The 14,712-nt window shown below is 47.3% G+C and overlaps 1 protein-coding gene across 3 annotated transcripts in view; it reads left to right on the top strand.

Moving 5' to 3' along the window:
- sh3yl1 (SH3 and SYLF domain containing 1) overlaps nucleotides 1–14,712 on the top strand; it is a 50,788-nt gene that overhangs the window by 16,928 nt on the left and 19,148 nt on the right. For 2 of the 3 annotated variants that reach the window (XM_031829270.1, XM_031829272.1), the window contains exons 2-4: nucleotides 10,761–10,871; nucleotides 12,459–12,572; nucleotides 12,651–12,715. In XM_031829270.1, coding sequence (XP_031685130.1) covers nucleotides 10,761–10,871; nucleotides 12,459–12,572; nucleotides 12,651–12,715 — 290 coding nt within the window. The remainder of the gene's footprint in view (nucleotides 1–10,760; nucleotides 10,872–12,458; nucleotides 12,573–12,650; nucleotides 12,716–14,712) is intronic. The other variant, XM_031829271.1, reaches the window with a different exon arrangement.

Genomic DNA, 14,712 nt, shown 5'->3' with positions numbered 1-14,712 from the left:
CTATATATATATAGCCTTGCTACTGTTCAACAGACACCAGTTAGTCAGGCTTATTGAGGTAGTATGTACATGTAGATATGGTTAAAGTGACTATGCATATATGATGAACAGAGAGTAGCAGTAGTGTAAAAGAGGGGTTGGCGGGTGGTGGGTGGGACACAATGCAGATAGCCAGGTTAGCCAATGTGTGGGAGCACTGGTTGGTCGGCCCAATTGAGGTAGTATGTACATGAATGTGTAGTTAAAGTGACTATGCATATAAGATAAACAGAGAGTAGCAGTAGCGTAAAAGAGGGTTTGGGGGGGGGGCACACAATGCAAATAGTCCGGGTAACCATTTGGTTATCTGGTCAGGAGTCTTATGGCTTGGGGGTAAAAACTGTTGAGAAGCCTTTTTGTCTTAGACTTGGCACTCCGGTACCGTTTGCCATGCGGTAGTAGAGAGAACAGTCTATGACTAGGGCGGCTGGGGTCTTTGACAATTTTCATGACCTTCCTCTGACACCGCCTGGTGTAGAGGTCCTGGATGGCAGGCAGCTTTGCCCCAGTGATGTACTGGGCGGTACGCACTACCCTCTGTAGTGCCTGGTGTAGAGGTCCTGGATGGCAGGCAGCTTTGCCCCAGTGATGTACTGGGCGGTACGCACTACCCTCTGTAGTGCCTGGTGTAGAGGTCCTGGATGGCAGGCAGCTTTGCCCCAGTGATGTACTGGGCGGTACGCACTACCCTCTGTAGTGCCTTGCAGTCGGAGGCCAAGCAATTACCGTACCAGGCAGTGATGCAACCGGTCAGGATGCTCTCGATGGTGCAGCTGTAGAACCTTTTTTATACTTGCCTAGTTAAATAAAGGTTACACACACACAGACCAAACATTTATTTTGTTGGCATTTACGTAAGTCCCCATTACCAGTAAAACATAACCAAAACCTATTTTCTTTCTGTTCCATTGTTCGGTTGTTTCATTCTCAACCAGGATGTCTATGGAACTCCGTTTGGGTCTTTGCGTGTCAGAAAACGTCACTAATTTAACGCATTCATTTTTTTTTACGTAGTTATCTATCACTTGTATTTCAACTGGCTCTAGTGGGGGGGGGGGCTGTCCTGCTTTCAACTGGCTCTAGTGGGGGGGGGCTGTCCTGCTTTCAACTGGCTCTAGTGGGGGGGGGCTGTCCTGCTTTCAACTGGCTCTAGTGGGGGGGGGGACTGTCCTGCTTTCAACTGGCTCTAGTGGGGGGGGGGGGGCTGTCCTGCTTTCAACTGGCTCTAGTGGGGGGGGGGGGGGGGGGGGGGGGGCTGTCCTGCTTTCAACTGGCTCTAGTGGGGGGGGGCTGTCCTGCTTTCAACTGGCTCTAGTGGGGGGGGGGGGGCTGTCCTGCTTTCAACTGGCTCTAGTGGGGGGGGGGGGGGGGGGCTGTCCTGCTTTCAACTGGCTCTAGTGGGGGGGGGGGGGGGGGGGGGCTGTCCTGCTTTCAACTGGCTCTGGTGGGGGGGGGGGCTGTCCTGCTTTCAACTGGCTCTAGTGGGGGGGGGGGGGGGGCTGTCCTGCTTTCAACTGGCTCTAGTGGGGGGGGGGGGGGGCTGTCCTGCTTTCAACTGGCTCTAGTGGGGGGGGGGGGGGCTGTCCTGCTTTCAACTGGCTCTAGTGGGGGGGGGGGGGGGCTGTCCTGCTTTCAACTGGCTCTAGTGGGGGGGGGGGGGCTGTCCTGCTTTCAACTGGCTCTAGTGGGGGGGGGGGCTGTCCTGCTTTCAACTGGCTCTAGTGGGGGGGGGGGGACGACTGTCCTGCTTTCAACTGGCTCTAGTGGGGGGAGGGGGGGGCTGTCCTGCTTTCAACTGGCTCTAGTGGGGGGGGGCTGTCCTGCTTTCAACTGGCTCTAGTGGGGGGGGGGGGGGGGGCTGTCCTGCTTTCAACTGGCTCTAGTGGGGGGGGGCTGTCCTGCTTTCAACTGGCTCTAGTGGGGGGGGGGGGGCTGTCCTGCTTTCAACTGGCTCTAGTGGGGGGGGGGGGGGGGGCTGTCCTGCTTTCAACTGGCTCTAGGGGGGGGGGGGGCTGTCCTGCTTTCAACTGGCTCTAGTGGGGGGGGGGGGGGGGGCTGTCCTGCTTTCAACTGGCTCTGGTGGGGGGGGGGCTGTCCTGCTTTCAACTGGCTCTAGTGGGGGGGGGGGGGGGCTGTCCTGCTTTCAACTGGCTCTAGTGGGGGGGGGGGGGGGGCTGTCCTGCTTTCAACTGGCTCTAGTGGGGGGGGGGGGGGGGGCTGTCCTGCTTTCAACTGGCTCTAGTGGGGGGGGGGGGGGCTGTCCTGCTTTCAACTGGCTCTAGTGGGGGGGGGGGAGCTGTCCTGCTTTCAACTGGCTCTAGTGGGGGGGGGGGGGCTGTCCTGCTTTCAACTGGCTCTAGTGGGGGGGGGGGGGGGGGCTGTCCTGCTTTCAACTGGCTCTAGTGGGGGGGGGGGGGGGCTGTCCTGCTTTCAACTGGCTCTAGTGGGGGGGGGGGGGGGGGCTGTCCTGCTTTCAACTGGCTCTAGTGGGGGGGGGGGGGGGGGGCTGTCCTGCTTTCAACTGGCTCTATATTTTTCTATATAAGCTGTGGTGCTGGTAACGTTGTCTCGCGCACCTACAGTGCCGCTCATACATTTTAAAAAAGGTAACTGTTTGCATCCATCAGCTAATGTTCTTCCCCAAAAACTAAATCTGTTTCAGTAGCTATTCTTAGCTAGCTAAACTATATAGTGTCATCATCTAAAATAACCCTAGTTTATAAGATGGTTCTTATTGGATTTAATGTTGGTCGGACCCTTCTATGTGAAGCTAGACACAATAAGGATTAGCCACAATAGTGGACTTTGCAGTTAGCCTTCAAATCACACTGGATGTATTATACTTTAGAATTGCATTGGGGACATACTTATTTCACTGTAAAACCTTAACCTATGGATGGTGGATCAATGACATGGGGTATCAGTCTACTCCGTGACACCCAGAGAACATTAGCATCGTAGCTCTTATTGCGGGACTCTAAAACAGCTGTGAATTGAGCCTCATTTATTGTCAACCTGTGGGTATTGAACACTATCACTGAGGAAAAACAATACTGTGTGGATGTTTTTGGAGTCTGAGAACTCTGAAGAGGACGTTGGGGGGGAAATATATCTTGGGTATTGAGTAGACTGTTACACAATTTCATTGATCCCCAATCTTTAGGTAAAGCTGTACAGTGCATATGAATGTCAATACACACAATAGGCGGACTGTTAAATCACCTCCCCAGTCACAGTCCCGCGATAAGAGCTACAACACATATTTGCTTAAACTCTTCACAGTTGTGGTCTGTGGGTGTCACCGAGTAGACTGATACCCCATTTCATTGCTTCACATTTCAACCTTGTTTAACATTATCTAGTCTAAATATGGCATGATTCCACCAATTGTAACCTTCTGCATCATTTTTAAAGGCAAACTGCAAATTCCACTTGTGCCTAATTCCTTATTGTGGCTAGCTTCACAACACATAACCCAGTCCGGTCGAGCCTCACTAGCCAGATGAAGCTAGCTGGCTGCTTATAATGTTAACCCTGTTGCCCAAAGCTAAGTAGCTGGCTAGCTTTTTATTTTCATGAGCTGAAGTTCAATTTCAATAGGTGAACAACAAGTGGCTACCTAGTTAACACTCACAAGGATTCCTAAATCATTGCTAAGAATAGTGAAAATGACTGCAGTTTCCTACTGGTCATTTTGTTTTCATGCTGGTTGTGTTGGTTGTAGCTAGGTAGCTAGCTAGCCCAGAAGTTGTAGTCGGACAAATTATGCTTTATTACCAAAGCGGTATTGTAAACACATCGTTTGGCCGGTGTTTGCAGACTTTTTTTTTTACGGCTTTGACAGCGCTACTGGTATTAGTTGTGGTGGTTCTTGGCTTGCATGTGCACATTAAGAACACACACTATTCTGTATTAGGACTGTTATTTGATGTGTCAAATTTTAAAGCTTATTTAACTAGTCAAATAGTGTTATTTGACGTGTATCTTTTTGTGACACATGCAAAGACCCAAACGCCGTTCCATAGTATGTTGTGAAGCTAATAGCAGTGACGTTATTACGGTGTAAATCCGGTAGGGCAACATTTGGTAACGTTAGTGTGTACTGGTGCTCGTCCAGTCGCGAAAGCCAACATCATCCACGACAGATATTGTCGAGGGCAGTGAATTCTATTATCTTGACGTTTTAATGGATTTCGCCTTTGAGTTTGTCTCACTCAAATGTTCTTGCTCATTCAAATGACTGCTCGACTTGTTTACTACTCGATCCACACAGCAGACATTGTGGGCTATGTTAGGAATGCTGTGTTGCACGTGTAGCGCAACATTTTACGTGGCGTCATTGGGTCAGCTTTGACATCTGTTTTTCACATTGTCGTTAAACTAGACATTGGGCCTATACCGATGTTGGCATTGTTAGCTAATATCGTCCGCTTCCGATATATCATGCATTCCTATACAGAAGTGCGCTGGTTATTGGGTAAAGTATTGACATGTTGTTTTTGAGAGAGGAGCTTTAAAGTTTTCTTAACTGACCATAATTTTCACTGATCTGACCGATTTGCATGATGACGAGTTTCTCACATGACTGGAAAATAGGGGTGATGTTTTTTTTCTAGGATTACAGGGACTCTAACTACACTGCTCAAACAAATAAATGGAACACCCTTTTTTTTACATAGTTGAATGTGCTGACAACAAAATCACACAAAAATGATCAATGGAAATCAAATGTATCAACCCATGGATGTCTGGATTTGGAGTCACACTCTAAATTAAAGTGGAAAACCACACTACAGGCTGATCCAACTTTGATGTAATGTCCTTAAAACAAGTCAAAATGAGGCTCAGTAGTGTGTGTGGCCTCCAAGTGCCTGTATGACCTCCATACAACGCCTGGGCGTGCTCCTGATGAGGTGGTGGATAGTCTCCTGAGGGATCTCCTCCCAGACCTGGACTAAAGCATCCGCCAACTCCTGGACAGTCTGTGGTTGCAACGTGGCGTTGGTGGATGGAGCGAGACATGATGTCCCAGATGTGCTCAATTGGATTCAGGTCTGGGGAACGGGCGGGCCAGTCCATAGCATCAATGCCTTCCTCTTGCAGGAACTGCTGACACACTCCAGCCACATGAGGTCTAGCATTGTCTTGCTTTAGGAGGAACCCAGGGCCAACCGCACCAGCATATGGTCTCACAAGGGGTCTGAGGATCTCATCTCGGTACCTAATGGCAGTCAGGCTACCTCTGGCGAGCACATGGAGGGCTGTGCGGCCCCCCAAAGAAATGCCCCCCCCACACCATGACTGACACACCGCCAAACCGGTCATGCTGGAGGATGTTGTAGGCAGCAGAACGTTCTCCACGGCGTCTCCAGACTCTGTCACGCCTGTCACGTGCTCAGTGTGAACCTGCTTTCATCTGTGGAGAGCACAGGCCGCCAGTGACGAATTTGCCAATCTTGGTGTTCTCTGGCAAATGAAAAACGTCCTGCAATGTGTTGGGCTGTAAGCTGTGGTCTGTGGTCACCACCTGCAGAACCACTCCTTTATTGGGGGTGTCTTGCTAATTGCCTATAATTTCCACCTGTTGTCTATTCCATTTGACAATAAATTTCACATGCTGTTATGCAATCAGTGTTGCTTCCTAAGTGGACAGTTTGATTTCACAGAAGTGTTATTGACTTAGAGTTACATTGTGTTGTTTAAGTGTTCTCTTTATTTTTTTGAGCAGTGTATATTCAATGTGCGGGACAAATTTGAGGCTATGATTAAAAAAAGTTTAAATTAACTCAAGCTTATGGACGATGTCGACTGTGATATAGCGAAGCACCTGTGTGAGTTGGCTGCACAATTATGCAGGTACTTTCCTGAAATGATGTCACAAACAACTGGATTCGTTATCCCTTTCATGACCTGCCTCCAGTGCATGTACTGATATCTGAACAAGAGAGCCTCATTGAAATTTCATCAAGCGGTTCTGTGAATTTTATTTAACTTCATTGGGATATCGGACAGCATTTTCACTTTTGGATGAAAAGCATGCCCAGATTAAACTGCCAGCTACTCAGTCCCAGATGCTAATATATGCATATTATTAGTAGTATTGGATAGAAAACAATCTGAAGTTTCTAAAACTGTTTGAATTATGTCTGTGAGTATAACAGAACCCATATGGCCTGAGAAAAAATCCTCCAGGAAGTGGGAAATCCTGAGGTTTGTAGTTTTTCAACTCCGCCCCTATTGAAGATAGTGGGATATGGGTCATGTTGTACTTCCTAAGGCTTCCACTAGATGTCAACAGTCTTTAGAAAGTTGTTTCAGCCTTCTACTGTGAAGAGGGGCTGAATGAGTCTGAGGTCTGCCAGCAGCCATGAGCTCGTGACGCGTGGTCATGTGAAAGTTACCTCACGTTCCATTACATTTCTACAGACAATGGAATGCTCCGGTTGGAACATTATTCAAGATTTATGTTAAAAACATACTAAAGATTGATTCTCTCCTTCGTTTGATATGTTTCTACGACCATTAATATAACTTTTTGGACTTTTCGTCCGACCTTTCCACTGGACTTGCACACGCTTTTTGGATTTGTTTACCAAATGCCCTTACAAAAGGAGGTATATGGACATAAATTATTAACTTTATCGAACAAATCAAACATTCGGATTATTAACACTATTTCATCTAAAATAACTCATTTGTAAGATGGTTCTTATTTGATTTAATGGTGGTCGGACCCATCTATGTGAAGCTTGCCACAATAGTGGACTTTGGTTAGTCTTCATAATCCGTTTTGTCACCAAAACCCCATATACTACCCACCACTGCGACCTGTACGCTCTCGTTGGCTGGCCCTCGCTTCATACTTGTCGCCAAACCCACTGGCTCCAGGTCATCTACAAGTCTTTGCTAGGTAAATCCCTGCCTTATCTCAGCTCACTGGTCACCATTGCGGCACCCACCCGCAGCACGCTCTCCAGCAGGTACATTTCACTGGTCACCCCAAAGCCAATTCCTCCTTTGGCCGCCTTTCTTTCCAGTTCTCTGCTGCCAGTGACTGGAACAAACTTTAAAAATCGCTGAAGCTGGAGACCCATGTCTTCCTCACTAACTTTAAGCACCAGCTTACAGATCACTGCACCTGTACATAGCCCATCTGTAAATAGCCCATCCAACTACCTCATCCTCATACTGTATTTATTTTGCTCCTTTGCACCCCAGTATCTTTACTCGTGCAGAAGATGACTGTGCATCTATCACTCCAGTGTTTAATTGCTATATCGTAATTACCTTGCCACTATGGCCTATTTTTTATTTTTTTGCCTTACCTCCCTTATCTTACCTCATTTGTGCACACTGTGTGTGTGTGTGTGTATATATATATATATATAATTTTTTCTACTGTGTTATTGATTGTTCCATGTGTAACTCTGTATGTGCCAAACTGCTTTGCTTTATCTTGGCCAGGTCGAGGTTGTAAACGAGAACTTGTTCTCAACTAGCCTACCTGGTGAAATAAAAATTTAAAAAGAAAATTATACTAGTTGTATTCATGTGCATCACTGTCAATGACATACTTTTGTTTTGAAGGCAAACCGCAAATTCCACTATTGCCTAATCCTTATTGTGGCTAGCTTCACAACACAACCCGGTCTGGTATAGCCTCACTAGCCAGATGAAGCTAGCTGGCTGAAAGACATTTTCAGTGATACGTCTAAAAGGCGAAATCAATCCATCAACACCAAGATAATGGAATTCTTTGCCCTTGACAATCAACCGTTCTCTGTCGTGGGTGATGTTGGCTTTCGTCGACTGGTCGAGCACGTGTGTACACGATTTTTCAGATGTTGCCCTACCGAAATAACACAGTATTGTTGAAACTCACATCCCTGAGCTACTTGCTATGAGCGTCAATGCTGTTAGCTTCTCGACTGACATTCGGACCAACAAGTTCAGCCCCATGGGCATTATGGGTCAACGAGGATTTCCTACTGAGGAAAGCCGTATTGCTCAAGAATGTGCTGGTTCTCATACCGCTGCTGCCATTTCAATGGCATTTGAGAACATATTTAAAACTTGGAAACATGAACACACTCCTAACGCCATTCGAACAACTGACTTGATGAGCTTTCTCAACTGTGTCTGCAGCAGACATGATACCCTCTGTCATGGCCTGCTCAACAAAACTGCCCACACAGACTGTGGGGTTAACTTACAAAGGTACTCAAGGCTGTGAACAAGCGATTCGGTGGCATTATGAGGCCCTCTACTGTGTCGCCACCATGCTCGATGCTAGGAACAAGGACCGCTACTTCCATGCTCGATGCTAGGAACAAGGACCGCTACTTCCATGCTCAATGCTAGGTACAAGGACCGCTACTTCCATGCTCGATGCTAGGTACAAGGACTGCTACTTCCATGCTCGACGCTAGGAACAAGGACCGCTACATCCATGCTTGATGCTAGGTACAAGGACTGCTACATCCATGCTTGGTGCTAGGTACAAGGACCGCTACATCCATGCTCGATGCTAGGTACAAGGACCGCTACTTAGACAAACAGGGTTTACGTGAAATGTTACATACACAGCTGGACGAGATGGAAATGGACACAGTCCACACTGAGGAAGAGAGGCCACGGACAGACAGCTGAAACTTCACTGCTTGACATGATGAAATCCTGGTTGAGAATTAAACTGAACAACAAAAACAGCACAGCAAATAAGTGAAAGAAATCGGTTTTGACTGTTTTACCGGTAATGGGGACATACGTAAATGCCAACAATAACTTTTTGGTGTGTGTGTGTGTAACCTTTTAATTTAACTAGGCAAGTCAGTTGAACATTCTTATTTACAATGACGGCCAATTGTGCGCCGCCCTATGGGGACTCCCAATCACGTCCGGATGTGATACAGCCTGGATTTTAACCAGGGTCTGTAGTGATGCCTCATGCACTGAGATGCGGTGCGTTAGACCACTGTGTGTAGACTATTTAATTGTACTAGTATGCTTAAGTCTACTTTTATATAGGTCTCAGTTTGTTTTGGAAAGGAAGGTATCGGCCCAAAAATGTCTCAACGGTGCATCCCTAGTATAAACTTTGCCACGGTGCATAGAAGCTGTTCTGGCTTGTGGTGGACCATGTTGTATTTACCAGGTACCTGTATATCCTGTCCAGGAAGTCCACAGGCGTAGAGCTGATGAAACTGTGGGTTTGCACACAACCAGTCAAAAAACATCTCCGGGAGCTCATCTGCGTGCTCGTCGTCCTCACCAGGGTCTTACGCCCCTCGATCCTGGAAGTGTAAACACGCCAGACGTCATCAGAAGTGTCCACTTTATTTGAGGGGATAGGGTGTGTTAAGTGTTGATCTTTATTAGCAGTTTGTCATTAAGCAGGAATGTGTCTGTCTACACGGCAGGTATGACCAGTATTAGCAAACTGGAGATACTGCATTAAAGCAAACACTGTCATACACACATTCTCACACACACACACACACACACCCCTTCTATTGAATTGGGTGATTGAGCAGCATGCTAATGTGGTGATTCAGAGCAATATGAAATCAACTGATCTTGTCTGCACCAGGCCAGGGAGTGGCTCCCAGATTACACCTAATATAACCCTGGACAGGTTAGATCAGGGCTCTTACACCTTGTTTCCTCGAGAGCCTCTCCTGTTTCTTTTTCTCTAATTACAGTTAACTAACCTTATTCAGCTTATCAACCAGCTAATTATTAGAATCCAGTGCACTAGATTAGGCTTGGAGTGAAAAAACCTACAGCAGGGTAACTCCAGGAACAGGGTTGGAGTCTAAACCTACAGTATGGTAACTCTCCAGGAGCAGGGTTGGAATATAAACCTACAGGAGGGTCTCTCTCCAGGAGCAGGGTTGGAATATAAACCTACAGCAGGGTAACTCTCCAGGAACATCCCAATTATACGTCGCAGGTGCAAAACCAAAAAGGTGTCCTCTCTATGTGTGTCGTCATCCACTCCCCTTCATGGATCTGAGATGACTGCACAGTTCAATATAGCGTCTACCATACCGCTTTCACCTGTTGAATCATAGCAGACCTGTGAAGTAGGCTGGAGAGCAGAAGGGGACAGTTTAAAAGACAATAATAATAATGATAATGGAATGCAGCCCTCCCTAGGTCTACGGAACAAGCTAGAACAGTCACTGAGTTCAAGAACCGTTCTGTTGTCTGAACCGTCTCCTGAGTTGTTACAAGCGTAATGTGTCCTCATATAGCCTCCTATCGTATGTGTATCTCTATTGTGTAAGGTATTAAGGTGACATCATCAGATTGGTATGTAGCTACAGTGTCGTGAAAGGCATCACGTCGGTCCTGTTTGGTTGATTTTCCTCCATGCTGTAATTCTATTCGTAATACTGGAGAAATCTGGTTTGGTTCAGTTGCTCTGACTCCACTTCCTGAAACACTGGCAACTGTTACAAACATCAGCTAAGGTGATCTGGCTGTTTTTAGAGTATTTTGTTAGGATCCCCATTTAGCTGTTGCGCATTCAGCTCTTTATCTACTCATCCCGAGGTTCATAGTTGTAGCACAGAGTTTCTAACCCCAGAGGTGCAACATCGCCAGACTTCCACGAACGCTTGCGAAGCAGACCAGGGTTTGGGTTTTTAGAAATCAATGAATAACCCTGTCCAACATGATGTGTGTGTGTGTGTGTGTGTGTGTGTGTGTGTTGACAGTGAATAACCCAATCCCGTCCAACATGAAGTCCGAGGCGAAGAAAGCTGCCAAGATCCTCAGAGAGTTTACTGAGATCTCCAACCGCACTGGGCCTGACAAACTCATCCCAGGTGTGTGAATGTGTTCGTTTTCATCCTGCCCTTACTCTCATCTCTGACTCATACCTAATAATTTCTCTCGTTCTCGGCATGGCTTTATGGTGATGTCATCAGGGTTTTGTCAGGTAGACTCAACAGCCTTGGTTTCTCAAATTACTGCCTCGCCTGGTTCACCAACTACTTCTCAGAGTCGTCTGGCAGTCTCTTGGGGGTGCCACAGGGTTCAATTCTCGGGACGAATCTTCTCTGTATACATCAATGACATCGCTCTTGCTGCTGGTGATTCGCTGATCCACCTCTACACAGACGACACCATTCTGTATACATCTGGCCCTTATTTGGACACTGCTAACAAACTTACAAACGAGCTTCAACGCCATCCAACACTCCTTCCGTGGCCTCCAACTGCTTTTAAATGCTAGTAAAATTAAGTGCATGCTCTTCAACCGATTGCTGCCTGCACCATCCCGCCCGACTAGCATCACTACTCTGGATGGTTCTGACCTAGAATATGTGGACAACTACAAATACCTTGGTGTCTAAGACTGTAAACTCTCCTTTCAGACTCACATTAAGCATCTCCAAATCCAAAATTACATCTAGAATCGGCTTCCTATTCCGCAACAAAGTCTTGTTCACGCATGCTGCCAAATATACCCTCGTAAAACTGACCATCCTACCGATCCTCGACTTCGGTGATGTCATTTACAAAATAGCCTCCAACACCCCACTCAGCAAACTGGATGCAGTCTATCACAGTGCCATCCGTTTTGTCACCAAAGCCCCGTATACTACCCATCACTGCGACCTGTATGCTCTCGTTTGCTGGCCCTCGCTACATGTTCGTCGCCAAACCCACTGGCTCCAGGTCATCTATAAGTCTTTGCTAGGTAAAGTCCCGCCTTATCCCAGCTCACTGGTCACCATAGCAACACCCACCCGTAGCACGCGCTCCAGCAGGTATATCTCACTGGTCACCGCCAAAGCCAGTTCTTCCTTTGGGCCGCCATTCCTTCCAGTTCTCTGCTGCTAATGACTGGAACCAATTGCAAAAATCTCTGAAGCTGGAGTCTTATATCTCCCTCTCTAACTTTAAGCATCAGCTGTCAGAGCAGCTTACCGATCACTGTACCTGTACCCACCCATCTGTTAATGGAACACCCGAAGACCTCATCCCAATATTATTACTTACCCACTTGCTCTCTTGCACCCCAGTATCTCTACTTGCACATCATCTGCAAATCTATCATTCCAGTGTTGTAATTATTTCTCCTCTGTGGCCTATTTATTGCCTTACCTCCCTACTCTTCTACATTTGCACACACTGAACATAGATCTTTCTATTGTGTTATTAACTGTACGTTTGTTTAACTCAGTTTTTTTTTGTCGCACTGCTTTGCTTTATCTTGGCCAGGTCACAGTGGTAAATGAGAACTTGTTCTCAACTAGCCGACCTGGTTAAATAAAGGTGCCATAATAAAAACCTGTTTTTATTGTGATGTCATCAGGGTTTTGTCAGGTGACAGTCCTCCTTTCCGGATATGGCAGGTAATTGTCATAGCAGGACCTGCAAATCATTTGTGCTTTTTCTCCCTCCAGCCAATATATTAGCCAAGTGTCAGGGCCTGGCCATCATCACAGTGATCAAGGCAGGCTTCATGATCACAGCTCGAGGCGGCAGCGGTATAGTCATCGCTAGACTGGCTGACGGACGTAAGTTCACCACCACACACACACACACTATATGGTCATCGCCAGGATATTAGTTCATTACATCCTCCCTCTCACTAGGTTGGTCTGCTCCCTCTGCCATTGGTATAGCTGGTCTGGGCGGTGGCTTTGAGATTGGAGTTGAGGTAGGTTGACCACCAGACACACGAGGGATCCAGCCTAACATTTTCCCTTGCTCTCCTCTTGGGTTAAAAGAACATGTGCACAGTGTCACACAATATAAAACATAGGAGTAATTCACTAAGCTCTATTAAGAGGTGTGACTACTGGTAAATAAGTTCATCCAGACATTTGGTTTGACAATTCGGCCTATTAAAAAAAAATCACCCCATTTTTTTTGTGGTATCCAATTGGTAGTTACGGTCCTGTCCCATCGCTGCAACTCTCGTACGGACTCGGGAGAGGCACAGGGCAAGAGCTGTGTGTCCTCCGAAACACAACCCAGCCAAACCGCACTGCTTCTTGACACAACACCCGCTTAACCTGGAAGCCAGCCGCACCAATGTGTCGGATTGCGTGATGGGACAAGGACATAACCTGCCGGCCAAACCCTCCCCTAACACGGACGACGCTGGGCTAATGGGTCTCCTGATCACGTCCGGCTGCAACAGAGCCTGGACTCGAACCAGGATCTCTAGTGGCACAGCTAGCACTGTGATGCAGAGCCTTAGACTACTGAGACAGAGCCTGGACTCGAACCAGGATCTCTAGTGGCACAGCTAGCACTGTGATGCAGAGCCTTAGACTACTGAGACAGAGCCTTAGACTACTGAGACAGAGCCTTAGACTACTGAGACAGAGCCTTAGACTACTGAGACAGAGCCTTAGACTACTGAGGCAGAGCCTTAGACTACTGGGGCAGAGCCTTAGACTACTGAGGCAGAGCCTTAGACTACTGAGGCAGAGCCTTAGACTACTGGGGCAGAGCCTTAGACTATTGGGGCAGAGCCTTAGACTACTGGGGCAGAGCCTTAGACTACTGGGGCAGAGCCTTAGACTACTGGGGCAGAGCCTTAGACTACTGGGGCAGAGCCTTAGACTACTGGGGCAGAGCCTTAGACTACTGGGGCAGAGCCTTAGACTACTGGGGCAGAGCCTTAGACTACTGGGGCAGAGCCTTAGACTACTGGGGCAGAGCCTTAGACTACTGCGCCACTCAGGTGGCCAGAAAATGTGCTTATTTGTTTTGTTAATTTACTGTCAAGCCTCCAGAATTGTTTTGTTTTTCTGGGGGTTTCAATGGAGATTTATAGGCCTAATTACCTGTCCAGGTGGGTGAGGCTTGTTTTTTATTACAGAAATCATGAGGATAATGCCCTTTTACTGTTTGACAAATTCATGGTCTTATTTGCCCCAGGTGGAATGTACAGATCGCACCAGTGCGACCAATACATTTTTTGTTTTTGCCCACACAGCCAAGTCAAAGGGTCGCAAAGGGTCAGAAGGTCGCAAAAGGTCGCAAAGGGCAAAATACAACTAAGTGGTCTGGTTTTCCAACAGGCCCAGTTGGGAGGTTTCCCAAATGTCCTCCTTATTCCCTCATGATTCTGTGACAAATCCTGTTTTATTGGGGAAGTTTGTCAAAATGAGTCAATTTATTACATTTTTGTTATCGAGTTCTTGTTTCAATATGTCCATGTAGTTTCATTGATTGTTGTGAACTTCACAACTAAAACAGGATATATTTTCTTACTCTGTTACACAAGCAGGAAGTCAGCTTCTTCTTCCCAGAGTGAGCGCTGGCTCAGGACATCCTCTCAGAGAAGTTTGTTCTCAAGACATCGGAGTGAATAAAGGATGTTCAGATTTATTCGATTTTGAGGAAGTTACCGAAATTTTACACCCCAGACGCCGTGTTCCATCCAGACCCTTATCGTGGCTGACTCCAGACGCCGTGTTCCATCCAGACCCTTATCGTGGCTGACTCCAGACGCCGTGTTCCATCCAGACCCTTATCGTGGCTGACTCCAGACGCCGTGCTCCATCCAGACCCTTATTGTGGCTGACTCCAGACGTCGTGTTCCATCCAGACCCTTATCGTGGCCTACGCCAGACGCCGTGCTCCATCCAGACCCTTATCGTGGCCGACTCCAGACGCCGTGTTCCATCCAGACCCTTATCG

Source organism: Oncorhynchus kisutch, linkage group LG7 (genome assembly GCF_002021735.2).
Source record: "Oncorhynchus kisutch isolate 150728-3 linkage group LG7, Okis_V2, whole genome shotgun sequence".
Classification (NCBI taxonomy): domain Eukaryota; kingdom Metazoa; phylum Chordata; class Actinopteri; order Salmoniformes; family Salmonidae; genus Oncorhynchus; species Oncorhynchus kisutch.
Note: the sequence above shows the minus strand (reverse complement) of the source record. Positions and strands in the feature narration are given on the sequence as shown.